This window comes from Lottia gigantea (genome assembly GCF_000327385.1).
Source record: "Lottia gigantea unplaced genomic scaffold LOTGIsca_4, whole genome shotgun sequence".
Classification (NCBI taxonomy): domain Eukaryota; kingdom Metazoa; phylum Mollusca; class Gastropoda; family Lottiidae; genus Lottia; species Lottia gigantea.
In genome coordinates this window covers 5,800,984-5,817,171 of record NW_008709379.1, presented here as the reverse complement: position 1 = coordinate 5,817,171, position 16,188 = coordinate 5,800,984, and the positions used below count along the sequence as shown (strand labels likewise).

At 34.9% G+C, this 16,188-nt stretch overlaps 3 protein-coding genes across 3 annotated transcripts; all 3 read right to left on the bottom strand.

Moving 5' to 3' along the window:
• Positions 1-1,631: 1,631 nt before the first annotated feature.
• On the bottom strand, positions 1,632-4,252 carry LOTGIDRAFT_153908 (hypothetical protein; the record flags this gene model as incomplete). The annotated part of the gene is made up of 2 exons (XM_009059904.1): positions 1,632-2,280; positions 2,310-4,252. 2 exons carry the CDS (start codon positions 4,250-4,252, stop codon positions 1,632-1,634), a joined length of 2,592 nt encoding a protein of 863 aa, XP_009058152.1.
• A 482-nt stretch (positions 4,253-4,734) lies between these two features.
• LOTGIDRAFT_153907 (hypothetical protein) lies at positions 4,735-6,585 on the bottom strand (the record flags this gene model as incomplete). Its single annotated transcript, XM_009059903.1, has 2 exons — positions 4,735-5,639; positions 6,450-6,585. 2 exons carry the CDS (start codon positions 6,583-6,585, stop codon positions 4,735-4,737), a joined length of 1,041 nt encoding a protein of 346 aa, XP_009058151.1.
• A 4,275-nt stretch (positions 6,586-10,860) lies between these two features.
• On the bottom strand, positions 10,861-15,073 carry LOTGIDRAFT_228862 (hypothetical protein; the record flags this gene model as incomplete). The annotated part of the gene is made up of 2 exons (XM_009059902.1): positions 10,861-12,469; positions 14,976-15,073. 2 exons carry the CDS (start codon positions 15,071-15,073, stop codon positions 11,428-11,430), a joined length of 1,140 nt encoding a protein of 379 aa, XP_009058150.1. The 3' UTR covers positions 10,861-11,427.
• Between the last annotated feature and the right edge of the window lie 1,115 nt (positions 15,074-16,188).

Sequence of the window (16,188 nt, the reverse complement as noted above, 5' to 3'; positions counted from 1 at the left end):
TGGAATTCACCACAATTCAAAATCGACACAAAAGACTTTATATTTACATTAACGAGAGGGTTAATAGATTTTATGAATGGCGAGGATGTTGAAATTGCCGATTACAAGGATTTAGTAGCATACTCAAAATTTCTACATGCGATCAGAAAGTCAGGACCCGAAACAAGAAGATTGAAAGAAGTTGATTTATATATAACAAAAGTTATTGAGGAAGAGGAGGTAAATGATTATGCAGAAGATTATCCACCAATCATACAAGAAATAGACGAATTCGATGATATGGTGGCATCTGGACAAGGTATAACGTTTTTATCCGACAACAATAAAGAATTGCTTAATAGATTAGAAATAATATTAGCGGCCATGAAGGAAGGTCATCGATCGGACAGACAATACAACGAAGTCAATGGCATATTAAAACGGCTTTTGGAGAAAAAAATCATCAGTAAAAAAGACTATAAAAACGTCATTAAAAATGTCCAATAAAGAACAATTGTTCGTTATCACCTCGAATAAATCAGACATCAAATTGTCTCTAGACTACGAGTATGACCTCGATCGCAATAAACAGTACGAACTGGGATTAAAGTATTTCTCCGTTTACGATTCCATTAGAAACATCAACGAAAAAAACAATCAACTAAAAATATCGACGGATAACGGAGTTACGTTCAAAACCATAAGCTTACTAGCGGGAAGCTACGAACACGTGGCCATCAACGATTACCTATCCGAATACGCAGGAAGCGTGAACGGCAAAAACAATATCGAATTCGAAGGTAATTTGAATCTGAACAAAATGAAACTGATCTTGAGAAATAACGTTCAAGTCGATTTCAACGTAGAAAATTCGTTGAATGCGTTACTAGGGTTCGATAAACGAATATATGCGCAATCGACATTGGCGCCGCACAAGGCCAACATCGAGAACGACATCGACGTGATCAACATTCACTGTAATTTGATCAACGGTGGATTTTTCAACAAGCACAAACGCCAAATCATATACAGCATACCGACTTTTACGGTGCCGATCGGATACAGAATTATAGAGAAACCGTTTCAAACGACCTATTTACCAGTCAATTCTTTCATGATCAAAGATATAAATCTGGAAATCAAAGACGGTAAAAACAGGTTCATAGACTTTGGCAACGAAGAAATTGTCATTCAACTTCATTTAAAACAATCTTCATTCTCTTCTTGAATAGTAATTTGATAATCGAAATCATCAAATTCATAGTTTTCGTCAAAACTATACTCATCTTTATCGTTGTAAGGATACATAATTCCTTCACTGTTTGGTGGTTTAACATTATTCAAATAACTTCTAAAAACTTTAGTTTGTTTATCATTTGGAATAACTACTCCATTGGTGAAACTTTTTTCCCATGGTTTATTAAATTCGTTCGACACATCATGTCCGCTTGCTAACTGAACGTAATCTTCTACACTTATCTTATCATTAGAATAACCTTTAAACGTTTTCTTTTCTTTTAAAACACCATCAGAAGTCAAAACGATGTTGTATTTGACTTTTGGTGCTAAATATAAACCAAATATAATTCCACCGTCACCGTAATCGTTTTTACCTTTGCAATAGTCTTTTTCGGAGACCAAACCAGCTCTGTTTAGTTTTTTCCAATTGTGGGTTTATAAAATCCATTTATGACGTGAATGAAATTGTTCATTATTTTTTTACTGTGAGATAAAACGAATGATCCCAAATGACTAGGTGTTAGTCGTGTAGATTTACTATCTTCGGTAGTAATCTCTTTTTCTTCAATTTCTGTTTCAACAATATATTGAGTATCATTAATTTTCTCATAGGTTTTAACGCGTGAATCAAAGTTGGCCTGTAAAGTTGCTTCATTCCATAAATGTCTAGTTGTGAATATATCTTTCTGAATTGATTTACCATACAAGGAATTACCTAATAATTTCATGCAATTACTACCCACGATATTACCTTCTCGTTTATATTTATTTCTTAAATCTCTCAAAATTAAAATATAATCTCTATAGGGTGGAGTTTTAAAATTTTCTTCGTAAACTATACCATCTAATATTCTAATAATTCGTCCACCGGCTTTCACTATTTCTTGAATATCGACCGATGTTAAAACGTCGTGACAGAAACCATTTCTGAACCTGATTTTGTTACCAGTTTCCTTTTTGCCTTCTTTATTCGTGAAAGTGATTTTATCTTTAGCTGGTATCGGTTGGAAGAATATGTTTTTGGGATAGTCAAACCACACTGTTAAAATAGCAGTTCTAGGTCTGAATTTTTGTTTATTGAAGAGTTTTACAAATTCTTTTTCTTCTTCTGGTAGAAACGGTCTTCCACTTTCCGCTCTCGGATATCTAAATCCGACATGGCGGAAGCGTATAAACCGTTAGCATCAAATGCCATTAGTTTAGTACATTCTATTTTTTTAAGTCTCGAATGAACCTCCGTTTTGTCTTTTGTGCTTGCACTGTATTCTTTGAATAAATCAATTATGTTATTACTTTCTGTTTGTGAAATATATTCCTTTAATACGTTACAAATTTCATCCATTTTGTTCGTTTCAAATGATTTTCTGTTTGCCGAAACTCTTCCTCCTTTAATAGATCGTCTGATAAAATTTCTTATAAAAGGATTAGTGTGCGAATAAACTTTTTCTACGTTTTCTTTTTCGGTATGTTTCGCAACCATTCTAGTAGTTTCATACCATTCTTCTTCCACCATTTCTTTATCGTAATGATATAAATAATACCAACCCTTTAAAGATAAAGATGGAGCCGTTAGATTATTGGACATATTCTGGTTTACAACTTCTTTCGTGACTTGGTTGTATTTTATCAAACAAGCTCCCAAACAGAGAGTGTCTCTCTTGGCGTAAAGTTCCCATTCGTGTCTCAATTCCTCCCAGTTGTCTTGCGTGTATTTAGCGATATCTACGTCGGCAATCTTTCTCAAATTCGCGAGAAGATTGGAAGAATTTCCCCATGCAGCCAAACTAGAGGATTCGTGTTGATAGGAACACGTGAAATTAATATGTTGTAAATAATTACCCTTTATTTCTTTCTGTCTTTTCCATTTTTTCTGTAAATCTTCATCCGTGTATGGATTAGATAAAGGAAAAGATAGAATTCCTCTGGGTGTTCTTAAAGGGCAATGCGTTAGTTTTTTTGCATTTTTAAGCACGATCCAGTTGTCGAATCCACTGCCGTTATGAGAAATTAATATTAATCTCTTTCTATCATATTGACCTAAATATTTCAACATTTGATCTATACAATCTGTACCTACAAATAGTTCTACTACATTCATTAGTTTATCATAAAATTCTTCTGGAACATTATCAGTAGGATTTATATTTGGAAAGATATTTTTTATCGTTTCTAACTTTTTTCTTAGTTTTTCTAAATTAATTAAAGTGCAGGCATAAGGAATTGCTCTTCGCGTGTCTCTTTCTGAATACGTTTCGCAATCCCAAGCGAATAACGCATCATCACTCATACTCGAAAGCACGTTTAGTTTGAGAGGTGAAACCTGTGTTACTGCGTTATCGTCTCTACACGTTTTCCACACCTGTTCGTAATTGTCTTCTATTTCTTGAATTCCCAAACTTTTTTGGCTTCTTCTAATCAGACAGAAATGCGAGTGTAAGTAAAAAACCCAATCTAATTCATCGTGAACGTCTCTGGGATGAAAATGTCTGTTTTTGGGATTATAAATTTGAAACGAAGTGTTGAATTTCTTGTTGAATTCCTTCATTCTAGCACAAGTCATCACTTCTTTTCTATTTGCTTTTGAAAACCCAATAATGTATTCTTGAAATTCTCTCGTGTAGTCTTCGTTTAAAACACGATTGGCGCATTTTATAAAACAGTGACCATCTGTAGGTATGTAACAATTTTCGCCTTCGTATTCATTGATCTTTTTAAGCAGATCAGTTCCTCCTCTGCCAACTCCCGATCTTTTTATTTCTTGGAAATTGTCTTTCATTAAAATTATTTTTCCTGTAAAATACCAATCGGAAGCATCGGATTTTTTGTCCATATTTGAAAAGATATTGTGAAAAGTTTTGGCATTGAAACCGAGGAGTGACAAGTATTGTCTGTGATTCCCTTCCTCGACTATCTCTCCATCTATTTTAATTTGTCCTGTGAATGTTTTAAATTTATCAGAGATAGCCTTGATAACATCGGAAAATAGGGCGTTTTCTATCAATGTTTCATCGTCTGCAAGTTCGATTTTATTCATATTTTTTTAAGTATATATTTTTTATTATTTCTTTATTTTGACCGCTGATATTTCTGTATGGAATTTGTCCAAAATTTCATTGAATTCGTGTTATTCTTCAACTGTTATGTTCTTGTCTTCTCTCGATCTTTCGAAAAAGATGTACAATTGATTAAGATACATATTCAAGATATCCGTTTTCTTTTTATAATGGGCTTTCTTTTTGCTCGTGAAACCTAAAGTGATGAGACCGCAAGAAGTCGTTTGAACGGCTGTTAATGCAGCCAATACGGTTGGGACGATGACCGGAAGCATTAATCCACCAGTCACGGCCGTTGCCACCGTTACTCCTACCGTTAGAACTGTGCTCGCTGTTTTGAAAAAAGAATCGATTCTACTCCTTTTTTTCCTGCATGTATTGCACTGTCTCAACTTTATTTTCAACTCTTCTTGTTTGTCTAGCATGTATTGTTGTCTGCTTTCGAGTTCCATTTTTTAAGTCGTTAAATTAAGTGAATTTCCGATAAATGGAACCACGGAATATCGTATAGAGCGCGCTTGTTTGGCCTAGCATTATTATATTTGCGGGTATTAAAAGTAAAAACATTTACGCGTACTAACGACATTTCTTTTTTCGTATGGTCCTCGTTAAGATGATAGGAATATTTTATTTTTTCTTTTTCGATGTTTATCTTGGCTCTAGAAATAAAACCACCACCTTCAAGGATGGAGTCTTCGGCAAACGATAAATGCACTATAAACTCTCTTTCTTGTTGACTTTTATGAACATCGATCGAGGTGTATTTTTCACCTAAAGCGAAATATAGTTTTACGTATTCAAAGTCTGTTGTTCGTAAAAACTCGCGACTGGTCGATTCTATTTTTCTGTGTACGTGTAAGCGTCGTGGAATTTTGACAATGTTGGTTGATGGTGGATTTTCCGGCTCCAATATCATATCTAAATCTTTGATTCCAATGATATCTTTATCATTTTCTACTTCCATTTTAAAGGTGTCTACATATTTACCATTTTTCGTTTCAATTTCCTGATCCCTTTTATCAATCAAACGTATATTCTCTTCCAAATTACCATCATTGAATAATGAAATATGTTTGACGGCATTACCAGTTTGTTTGAAGACTACTTTATTGACTTTAACCTTCATGGGAAATTCTATTTGAATCAGACAATTACCTCGAAAAGAAAACTCTTGCGTTTCGCCGATATCGAATACGTTTTTAGGTTCTCCGTATGCGAGAGTACCTACTTTTATTTCTGCTTTGAATCCGTATTTGTTTGATTTATAAATTTGGTCTTTTTCATCGAAGGCAGTGTCACTTTCGAATGGAAGATTGAAATAATACGATTTGTCCGTGACAATAGCTTCTAATTTGGTCAACTTTCTCTCTTGTCTAAAAAAAATCGTCATGAATTCTAGATACCAAAAGATTGACCTGTTCTTTAATATAATTTTTCATATCATCTCGAAATTTATTTTGAAGAAAGTTTTTAATCACACCCACTTCTTTTTCTAATTCGTCCGTGATTTTAGTATCCAAAGCAGTCAATTGTCGTTTCAACTATCTTTGTCAATGGGAAGTGTGTTAATTATATCTTGAACATCTGATTTTTGCTTCGCAATCTTTTCGTTCAAATTGGATATCGAATTTTGTAACTCGGTTTTGTCCGCGGTCTTGTCTAGTTCTGCTAGCAATTCGCCAAGTTTTCTTTACAAAGCGGTTAGTTTTCGTTTCAATCTATCCTCGTTTACATTTGGGTTGTCTATTAAACGTTGGACGTCTATTTTTACCTTCATAATCTTATCGTCTAATTTAGATATTAAATTTTGCAACTGACTTGTTTTATCCACTTGAATAAGACGTCGTCATGGGATTTTTAGATTCTAGAGGTAAAGACCCTAATCCAAACTTGTTTGCCATTTTTATTGAGTTATTACAATTTCTTCAAACTTTTCTCCCAAACTCAACCGATATAAAACCCAAAGCGACAGCTGTCCACACAGCTTTTGTCCTGGCATTTGAATTTGAAACGTAGAACATTTGATTGGTTTGCTAGTCAATTTCGTTATCTCTTCTGTCGGTTCTAGACCGAAAGAATCAAAGAAATAAAAGTTATTCGAAGAATCTTTGTGTAGAGCAGAGTGATGAACTCCTTTTTGATCCGACGTGTGAATGTTTGTGATGGCGTAAAATTTACCTTTCTTGTATTTCAGTTCATCAATTTCATCTCGCATGCAATAATAAAACGGCGAGACGTTCAATTCCTTAGCCCATTTCAAAAGTTGAAAGTTTGTGGTCGTGTCTTTTCCGTATTTATCGAGAAATGCATTCATTTTTTAAGTTGATTTTTTTTTAGGTGTTTTTCGAAGTAGGTGGTAAGTATTGCTGAAGACCCAATTGACGAAATATATATGTAGTTTGTGTTTGAAAAAACTTGTATAACATTCTGATAAAACACATTCAATAATATTTTGAAGATAAATTTACATTTAAATTTAAAAAATCTTAATTTAAGAGAGCGTAAATGCTTGTCGACATCTAAATTTCTTAACCTTTCATCTAAATCTTCATTTTCGAGATTCATTTTTAAAAGTCAGTTTTTTGAAGTTCATTTTGATAAAACCTTCCTATGATTTGTTCTTTGTCTTGATCGATCAATTCATACGTGGGAGGTGATGTGTTGTTTACTTTATCAACGATGAATATCTCGTTAGTCCAATAGCCGACGTAACCTTTCTGAAACAATGATTTATATTTAAAAATACGAACTCGATCTCCAACTTTGAATTTGGGTTTAATATTCAAATTGTTAATCTCGTTTTCAAAGTTGTTTCGAGTGTTGACGGACTTTATGATATTCGGGTTATTAGAGGTTTGCGATGGCGTCACACCTATAGACGAATGTATTTTGTTATTGTATTCGTCGACAACAACTGGTAATATTTTAAGCCATTTTTGAGATTTCAATTCCGTGGATTTCTTGAATAATTTGCTTTTAAGAGTCCTGTTGAATTTTTCTATCACTACGGCTTTACCTTCGTTATGCGTGCTGTAAATTTCAAACCCCAGAGATTTCACATTTCTGTTGTAGAATTCGCTTCCTTTATCAACCCACAACTTTAGGGGTCGTCTGTCGGATTGTTTCATTATGGTTTCGAATGCTTGTTTGACAGTCAGACCCGATTTGTTTTTCAAGGGAAAGACCCAAGCGTATCTCGTGTATATGTCGATCACCGTCAATCAATACTTGTACCCTCTCTCGACTGGCATGTTGATTAAATCGGCTGACCAAATTTCATCTTTATCAAAAACTTTGACTTTGAGGTAATGTTTGTTTTTTCGAAATTCTTTGTGAATCTCGTCTGCTATGCCCATACCCAATTTCAATTTTGCCTTCAAGAGTTTTATGATAAGAGCCCTTTGTAATTTCTCTTTGAAAGTGGGATTGGGAATATTTTCGAGTTCGTCTATCATTTGTTTGTCTGCTTGGTGTCTGAATGTTACGTCTTTGTTTCTGTACAGTATGTCGTGTTTGAGCGCTGCTGCGTCAACTCTATTAACGGGTTCTTCCCCTTGGGATTATCATTTTCGTCTAAACGCAGATCTTATCTCGTGCCTGGACCTGTATAATTGTGCCCTGGGAGATGTCTTTCTCCGGGATATTTTGCCCATGGGAATCCAGGAAGAGAACCCAATGACTTTTAAATGTCTCCCGCACCGAAATACGTTTTAGGAGGATGGACATTTATTAAAGACATATTTGTTCAATAAACAGCATATATTTTTAATACGAAAGATTTAATACAAGGAGAAAACTATTCAAGCGATAGAAATGAATCATTAGATCTTTTCACTGCATTTACTCCTGAGGAAATTTGTTGTTTGAGACAAAATTGACCACTTTGGGGATGAGAGATGTTAGCGCAGAGAAGAATTTTTTTTTTCGTGTTTTAAAATTAAAGACATTTTTAATGCGGTTATTTCATACTGTATTATTATTAGTGATTCTTGTCTGTGGTTTTTGGGTAATTTATATGGAGTCTGTTATAATATATTTTTTTTAACAGTTTGAGGAAGTCTGTTATAATACATTTTAACAGTTGTGTCTTTTCGGATATGACGCATTGAAAAAGTTGCGCATGCGCAGAAGTGAAATGCGTCATATCCGAAAAGACACCATCTTAAAAACCAGATCAAACTGGATGCACTATATCAGAAAACACATATACTACTGAGGCTGCAATAGAGACAGATGTTTCGGACTAGGGATTACAATGACATTGTAACATTAACAAGTACCATTTCAAACACGGGAACATGTCACCAAGTAAGGACATTTGATGTGTCATATGAAATGTTGACCAAATGCTGACATTTTCTTGTGTTAAACAAGAAAACGAAAATTCCTGTTCTGATACCATGTGTTTTTTAATCTTCTGTAGCTACGAAACAAATTGTATTGAACCTAAAGCTAACGGAGGTCTGACAGTATACAATGTGTATTTATTGTATGTTAAGAGTACAGAACAGTTGGACTGTAAACTATAATTCAGTTTAGTTCTCCAATAGAAATTCTATATGCGCGTTGAATACCACTTCTCCTTTAAATGTCATTTGAAATGTGTTAAAATAGTTTTGAAGTAGGTAATGAATATAAATGTGTTAAAATTGTGTGAAAGAAAAAAAATGAGATGTCTACCTGGTTGTCAATTGTAATTTAGAAAGAAATTACCACCTTTGTTAAAGACTGTTTGATGAGCTATTAGCAACATTTATTTCCAATATAGGGAGAAAATCATTCGAAACTCGTCAAACTTTTAAGAGAATTTTTAGATAGAATTGTATAATGGCGCATTGGAATCGCTGTGTTATTGTTAATTTTGGTTTAGTTTCCACAGTAACATTTGTTATTGGTAATTTTGTCTTACATCGCCTTTCATTAGCATTTTCCAACCAGGAAATGTTTGTCTGGAGGATTTTCCTTTAATACTATTTTATTTAATTTCATACTGAATACTATGGAATAATAGACATTCATCTTACGGAAAAATAGAATAGCGAAATTTCAGGAGAAAGTATACCGTATACTGAAACCAATGATTCCTCATAAAACCTTATCAATCAAAACCGAAAAAAACCAAGTTTTGCATCTCTTTTAAGCATGACGTAGTTCTTTCAAAAGTGTACGGTCATTTCGTCTAAGAAAAGACTAATAAGGGCCAGTAACAGTCAAGACCAGTTTTATGCCTTGTGTCCTTGTGGTTGAGTAGAATATAATAGAGCTGGCAGTGGGTCCCATCTAATGAATATATGCATACATACGAAACTACGCATGGTTCTTACATTGAAAAAAAACACACGAACGTAGTTCACTGTCATTTAAATCGTTATCTCTTAATAAGTCGAATAAGACTATAATTTTTCGACAAAGCCTTAAAATCATAGATAAAGCCGTTCTAAAACTTTATGTGATTTTAAGGCTTTGTTGAAATATTGGAAATTCGATTCGATGTAGTGATTCAAAACGTCTATGAACTACGTTGTTATTTCTATGTAAGAACCACACGTAGTTTCGTATGTATATGCATAGTCATAATCTCGCGCCATTTCATATTATTTGCTTCGATGGACTATCGATTTTTTTGGTATGTGCTTTCCAGTAAAGCTGGCATACTTATCTCTGAAAAGGTTTTATAATAATGTAAAATTCAGCCATACCTTAAAAAAATGTTCCCGAATAAAAAAAACTGTATTGAAAAAATCTCATTATTAATTCTCCCAACACCTTTCTAATTCAATTTCTTCAGAAAAAATGTGAATGTGGCATTATTCTTAGAAGATTTATACAAGATCTCTAGGAATCAAATAATATGGAATAATTTGGTAATGTGTGTTCGATGCAGTCAGAATTACCCTTTTCCGTCACTTTTGATCATTGGTTTCAAACTCGTGGATTAAGAGTGACAATGGTTGGGTTCCACCTTCCGACTAGCTGAAAATTAATCGACGACCGTATTTGATCATAGTTGGTACTTATCCGATGAGATGTTCTGAATCGCCAATAGAGTTAGCTCAGCTTTACCTTAGATATTAATGTGAACAAACGTAAAACTGGTCAACATTATGACATCATTCAATCATGATGATAAAAAGAAAAATCTCCTTTACTCATCAGATCGTTTTGAGAGATATAGTATGTAGATCATATTTATATGACCTGAATTATCAACTTCAACAGGAGAAGTTTTTAGGAGAGAGTTATTTCAACGTAAAATCGTCTGATATATATCAAAGATTTGAAGACATGTTTAGACCATAGAAAGAAACAAAGAACTGTATTTTACAAGGATAACAGGTTCTCAAAGTATCCTTGCTAGCATCTGGTTGTTGGTTAAACCTCTTGGTAAATAATCTCTCTCGATCTTATCCGTGCCCATTTAAATCTGAGTTGATTGGAACGACACCACTGACAGTTTTAAGTTATCGTGAATTGTTTTTAAAAATTCAATACAGACATTAATTCCCCTTTATCTAGTCAAAGAAAAAATTCTGATTCTTTGTCGTCCTCCCGTGTCCTCACATCGCTGGCTTATCAAAGTCGTTCTTTTAGATTATGAACGTTTTACATTTTAATAAATTAAAAATAATAAATATATATTAAATATACATGTACATTTACTACGGTCAAGTCTGTTCAATTATTTTATTCAAATATCAGATCAGCGAGTGCACAACGTGGACATTGGATTCATGATTAGTGAAATTGGAATACATACAATTCCACCCCCATTTATTATAATCGGAAGCACAAACTCTGTTCATAACATGGAAAAAGTGTCTAGTCGTTCGGATGGGACAATAAACCGAGGCCCCGTGTGCTACAGGCCGTGCACGTTAAAGATCCCTCGACAGTTGAAAATCGAAAAAGAGCAGGCTAATGCCGCTGTCCTGGAAAAATTTCCCTCATTGCATCCTGCATGGCGTTGCCCGTCTTCATTAGCTCACATGGTGCAGAAAAGTAGGACGTAAAATTCATTTCATTTTTTTTTACAAATTCTGTTCATGACTGTACGGTTCATTGTCAAGCATTTAAAGGGAAGTAACAAACTAAATTTAAAAATACCAACATATTTGAACATACAGAACACTATTTGAAATACCACTCCCTACGCAAATTATAGTACTTTTTTCCAAAAGATGTTGTACAACCTCGTAAGCTTGGTCATATCAACCTCCTTTTCTTCGCTTCCGGCAGTAAATGCTTTGAAACCGTATCGTGTCATTTGTTCTGTTATATTATCTCGACTTTTATTATCAAAATGATGAATCCACTCCATAAGAACATATTTCACGTTTAACTCTCTAAAAAATCTTTCTCCACCCAAAATTACTTCCAACTCGTGCTTTTCAACATCTAGTTTTAAAAAAACCACCTTGAATGTAATTAATGGCAATAGGTCATCTAAGGTTGCTGAATGAATGAATTTTTTATCCATCGGCGATACTTTTTTAGATTGGTCCTCTGCCACATGTACTGTAGTTGCCCCGACATGTATGCCGTACTTTTTAAAATACATCAAACGATGTTCACTCGACATGATGGTGTATATCTGTTTAACTTGATTTGTAAATTTATTTTTAACAATTGAATGGCACCATGCATGGTTATTCATATATAAAGCATCGACAGTTAAAACTTTCCGTCCCAATAAGGCTGCAGTAGCGGAATATAATCCAACATGAGCACCGACGTCTACTAACCCCATTTCTTGATCTTCTTGTAAATGTCGATACATAAGTTCTAAATCCGACTTCTCGTATGTATGCTTTGATTGAATGTGTCTAGATGTATAGCTATCGTGTTTACTATCATGAACATAAAATGGCATGTTCCCAGATGGAGCATGTAAATCGGCAAGAACATAATTCTCTATACCAGTGTCTAAACAAAAGTTGGGCCAATTGATCCACTTCTGACCATCCCATCTGAGCACTTCCGGTTGCGAAACTTTATTTACAATAGTCATCACACCTGAATCTTGTGCGCTCATCTTGAGCATTTTTATAGTTTGTAAGGCACTTTGAAGGCGACTTAAATCTTGGTCAGAATTGTTATATAAAGACATTGCTGTAAAAAGTATAACAAAGGTGGCAACAAGACCAATAACTTTACAAGCAAGGCTGTATTGACTTCTTCCAATCATTCTGTTACTGCAACTGTAATGATATAATGTTACATATTATATGGACAAAATAGATATCACAATAAACCCTCATGCAATACGTAAAACTTATCCACGGCAAGATAATAGTGCTTGTGTGAAATTAGCGAATTCCGACAATTGATTCGTACATTCTGTCCGGCTTTACACCCCCTCCCCTATTTCCAGTTTCAAATTTGTCAGCAATCGCCCCCATCCCAATGCCCCCTTTGACAATCCTGGGGTCCCTTTTGGCCCCTCTACTAAATGATGCTTGATTAGCCACTGACAGTAAGCTCACCACATCTAAACTAGGGACTTGCTAGGTCCTCCTAAATCGTTTTCACAAAATTCACGAATTCTTGAGAGTTCAAAGCTAGAAATATACGAATATTGTAATATTTCATTTTCAAGCAGTGGTGATGTCTGAAATATCATCAAAAAACGAAAACCGTTATTGCCCCAAAACATGTGAACACTACAATAATCGGCACACCTTTACAAATTTTGTCTGGAAAAAGAAATACCCCCAAAATTCCCTGATCCAATTGAATAAACCTCCCTATTCTAAAAAGATAAACACAAAATAAAGCAGATAGCTTGCCAGGCAAGATAACATACGCCCACTACCAGCTGTCAGAAATGATAACAAAGTCTGGTATAGTGGCTTAATATGTGAAACCTGATTGTTACTAATTTCAAGCTTTACTGAGATTTCATACCATGTTTCATCAAGATGGGATAAAAATGTAGTCTCTATCAGGCCTACAAGCCAAATTAGACGCATTGAATTGATTCAAGGGCAATCACTCCAAAACATTTCTATTTTACTGAGATCATCAATATTATTATATACATGCATACCAAGCTTCATCGAGATCAGATAAAAACTGCACCCTGTATGATGAATACAAGCCAGATTTGAAGCGTTTTTACTAAGTCAAAGGTAGTAACTCAAAAACAGTTCATCCGATTAAGACCAAATTCAAACTTGACCGAGATCTCATCAATATATTTTCAAGTTTCATCAAGATCTGATAAAAACTGTAGTCTATAGAATGCCTACAAGCCAAATTGACGTTTTTTTTACTAAGTCAAGGGCAATAATCCTGAAATAGTTCTTCCAATTATTACCAATTTCAAACTTGACCTAAATCTCATTATTATATACATGCATTCTAAGTTTCATCAAGATGGGATCAAATTTGTAGCCTTCATCGGCATACAAGGCAAATTTAACACATTTTTACTAAGTCAAGGGCAATACTAATAATTCTGAAATCGTTCATCCGATTATTACCAATTTTGAACTGAGATCTCATCAATATATACATGCATACTAAGTTTCATCAAGATCAGATAAAAATTGCAGCCTTTATCGAACATACAAGACAAATTTAACGTGTTTTTACTAAGTCAAGGGCAATAACTCTGAAATCATTCCTCCGATTATTACCAATTTCGAACTTGATTGAGGTCTTATCAATATCTACAAGCATACCAAGTTTCATCAAGATCAGATAAAAGCTGTATAGCCTCTATCGAGCATACAGCAAATGTGGACAGACGGACGGATAGGGGCGACGGCAATATACGTCCACATTTCTATTTGGGCGTATGAAAATAACAATCAAGAAAGATCCATATTCCAACTTCTATCAATCATACTAGAACAAGAATATCTACCAGTAGGACAAACACACAAGACCTAGCTAGATAGCAAGTAGTAAAAGTAGAAATGGGTAAGAGTGAACATGATCTTTTAGTAGATGTGAAGACTAGTATAGTCTAGCAGATAAATGTAGGCTATTGTCGGAATTGTGGGTTGGATGGTGAAAGCGTTAATCGCTGTACAGTAAAAAAATAGCTTTTCATTTCTCCACGCTGGTCTGATGTGACAAAACCATCAGCTCTTGATCTCTAACAATGCTGCCCAGGTAGATGAATTTCGCTACCTGAGTGACATTGACCTGCAGGCTCTTTGTTTTCTCTGTGTTGATTTCCAACCCGGTGGTCTTGGCGACGTGGTTCAGTCTCTCTGATTTGTCTTTTTGCGTGTCCTAAAGGTTGTGTCAGCAGGGCGATATAGTCTGCAAAGTCTAGATCCTAAAACTTTGAGTGCTCATCGTATGTCTCGTTGAGAAGATTAGAGGAGATAGCCGGCATCATTTGCTGGCTCGTATATTGTTGTAACCCATTTCCGTTCGTCCTTCCGTCCACAATTGCTCGTAAACACTCTAGGCATAATTCTTGACTGATTTTGACGAAACTTAGTATGATTATTTGTAATCATCCACGGATGAACCTATTGAAAATCAGAAAAATCGAAAATATTTAGTTATTGCCCTTGTTTTTGAAATGCTCGTAAACAATTTAGAAGGTGCAATTCTTGAAGGATTTTGATGAAACTTGTTGTGAGTGTTTGCTATTACCCAAGGATGAACCGTTTTGAAAATCCACAAAATCGAAATATAATAATAACACCTGATTGAACAATAGGTGAATTTATTGAAGGGGAATACCAGTAAGTATGATATATTTGTAGTCTTATATCTAGAGTTGTTTGCCTTTTAGGGAATATTAGCCTAGCTTGTCGACAAGCTACTTCCTTTCTTGGCATGCTTGTTGAAGAGGGAGGTTGATCATTGCTTTTATGTGAGTGTCACCCCTTTTATTTTAGTAATCCTTTCATAAATACATTAAAAATGGGACTGGAGCTTTTTGTCCTAATGTCCCAAGAATCCCTTGTGTTACTTTCACAACATGAGTTTTAACTTCCAATTTTAAAAACTTGAAGTCGTTCAGTGTTAAGCCTAGCCCGAGTCAGGCTAGACCTCTGTTCTATTTTTAGATCGACCTCTAGTTGTCATTGTACTGTATCAATAGGATATAATACATGTGAGTACCAACTGTCCTCACTCACTGTGTATAGCCTAGTGCATTGGTATAGTCTAGTGCAACTGAGGTCACGGTCTCTAGCCTTATATTTATCAAATAAATTTACTCTTCCCCTATGCTAGTTGTTGACCTCTCTCTTCGACAAGCAAAAACTCCCCCTTTTCATTATTTCATGCTACGAGTATGGGGAAACAAACCTCTACAAAGAAAACTGGTGGACGGCCGAGTACAAAAACAACCCGTTCTTCAAGTCGCACAAGCAAGAAGAGTCCAGATGTCATCAGAATGTCTACAATGATAGATCTAATGATGAGTTATTAGTAGAAGAGGTAGAAACCTGCCTGTCTGGTAGTAATAGAGAGTTATCTCCTTATGTAGAGACAGAGCATCAGACCCAGCCTCTATTAATTTCTGATAGTCAAAGCAATGCAATTGAAAGTCCGCGTGATAATTTAGGTTCAAATATTGGGGAAGCCATTAAAAGCACAATTATCAATGGCGAATATATAGATTTCCTGTCATTAATTAGAAATGAAGAGTCTCAAGAGAGATTTATTTATTAGACTCTGACGGAAAACTCCTGTAAAAAGGCAAGGATTCTAGTGGCACAATGAGCATTGAACGTTGGACAGATGCTTTCTTGATCGTTATGAGCGTCTACATCTTTGTACATCATACTAAATGTCAGGACTTGCTCAAGTATATGCACACCATTCGCCTTGGTGCTGCAAGAACTAAAGGCCAAGGATAGAGTTCGTATGATGAACAGGTCAAGAGAAAGAAAGCATCATGCCCTTCTAGCTCCTGGCGATATATTAACTACGAGATATGGTTATT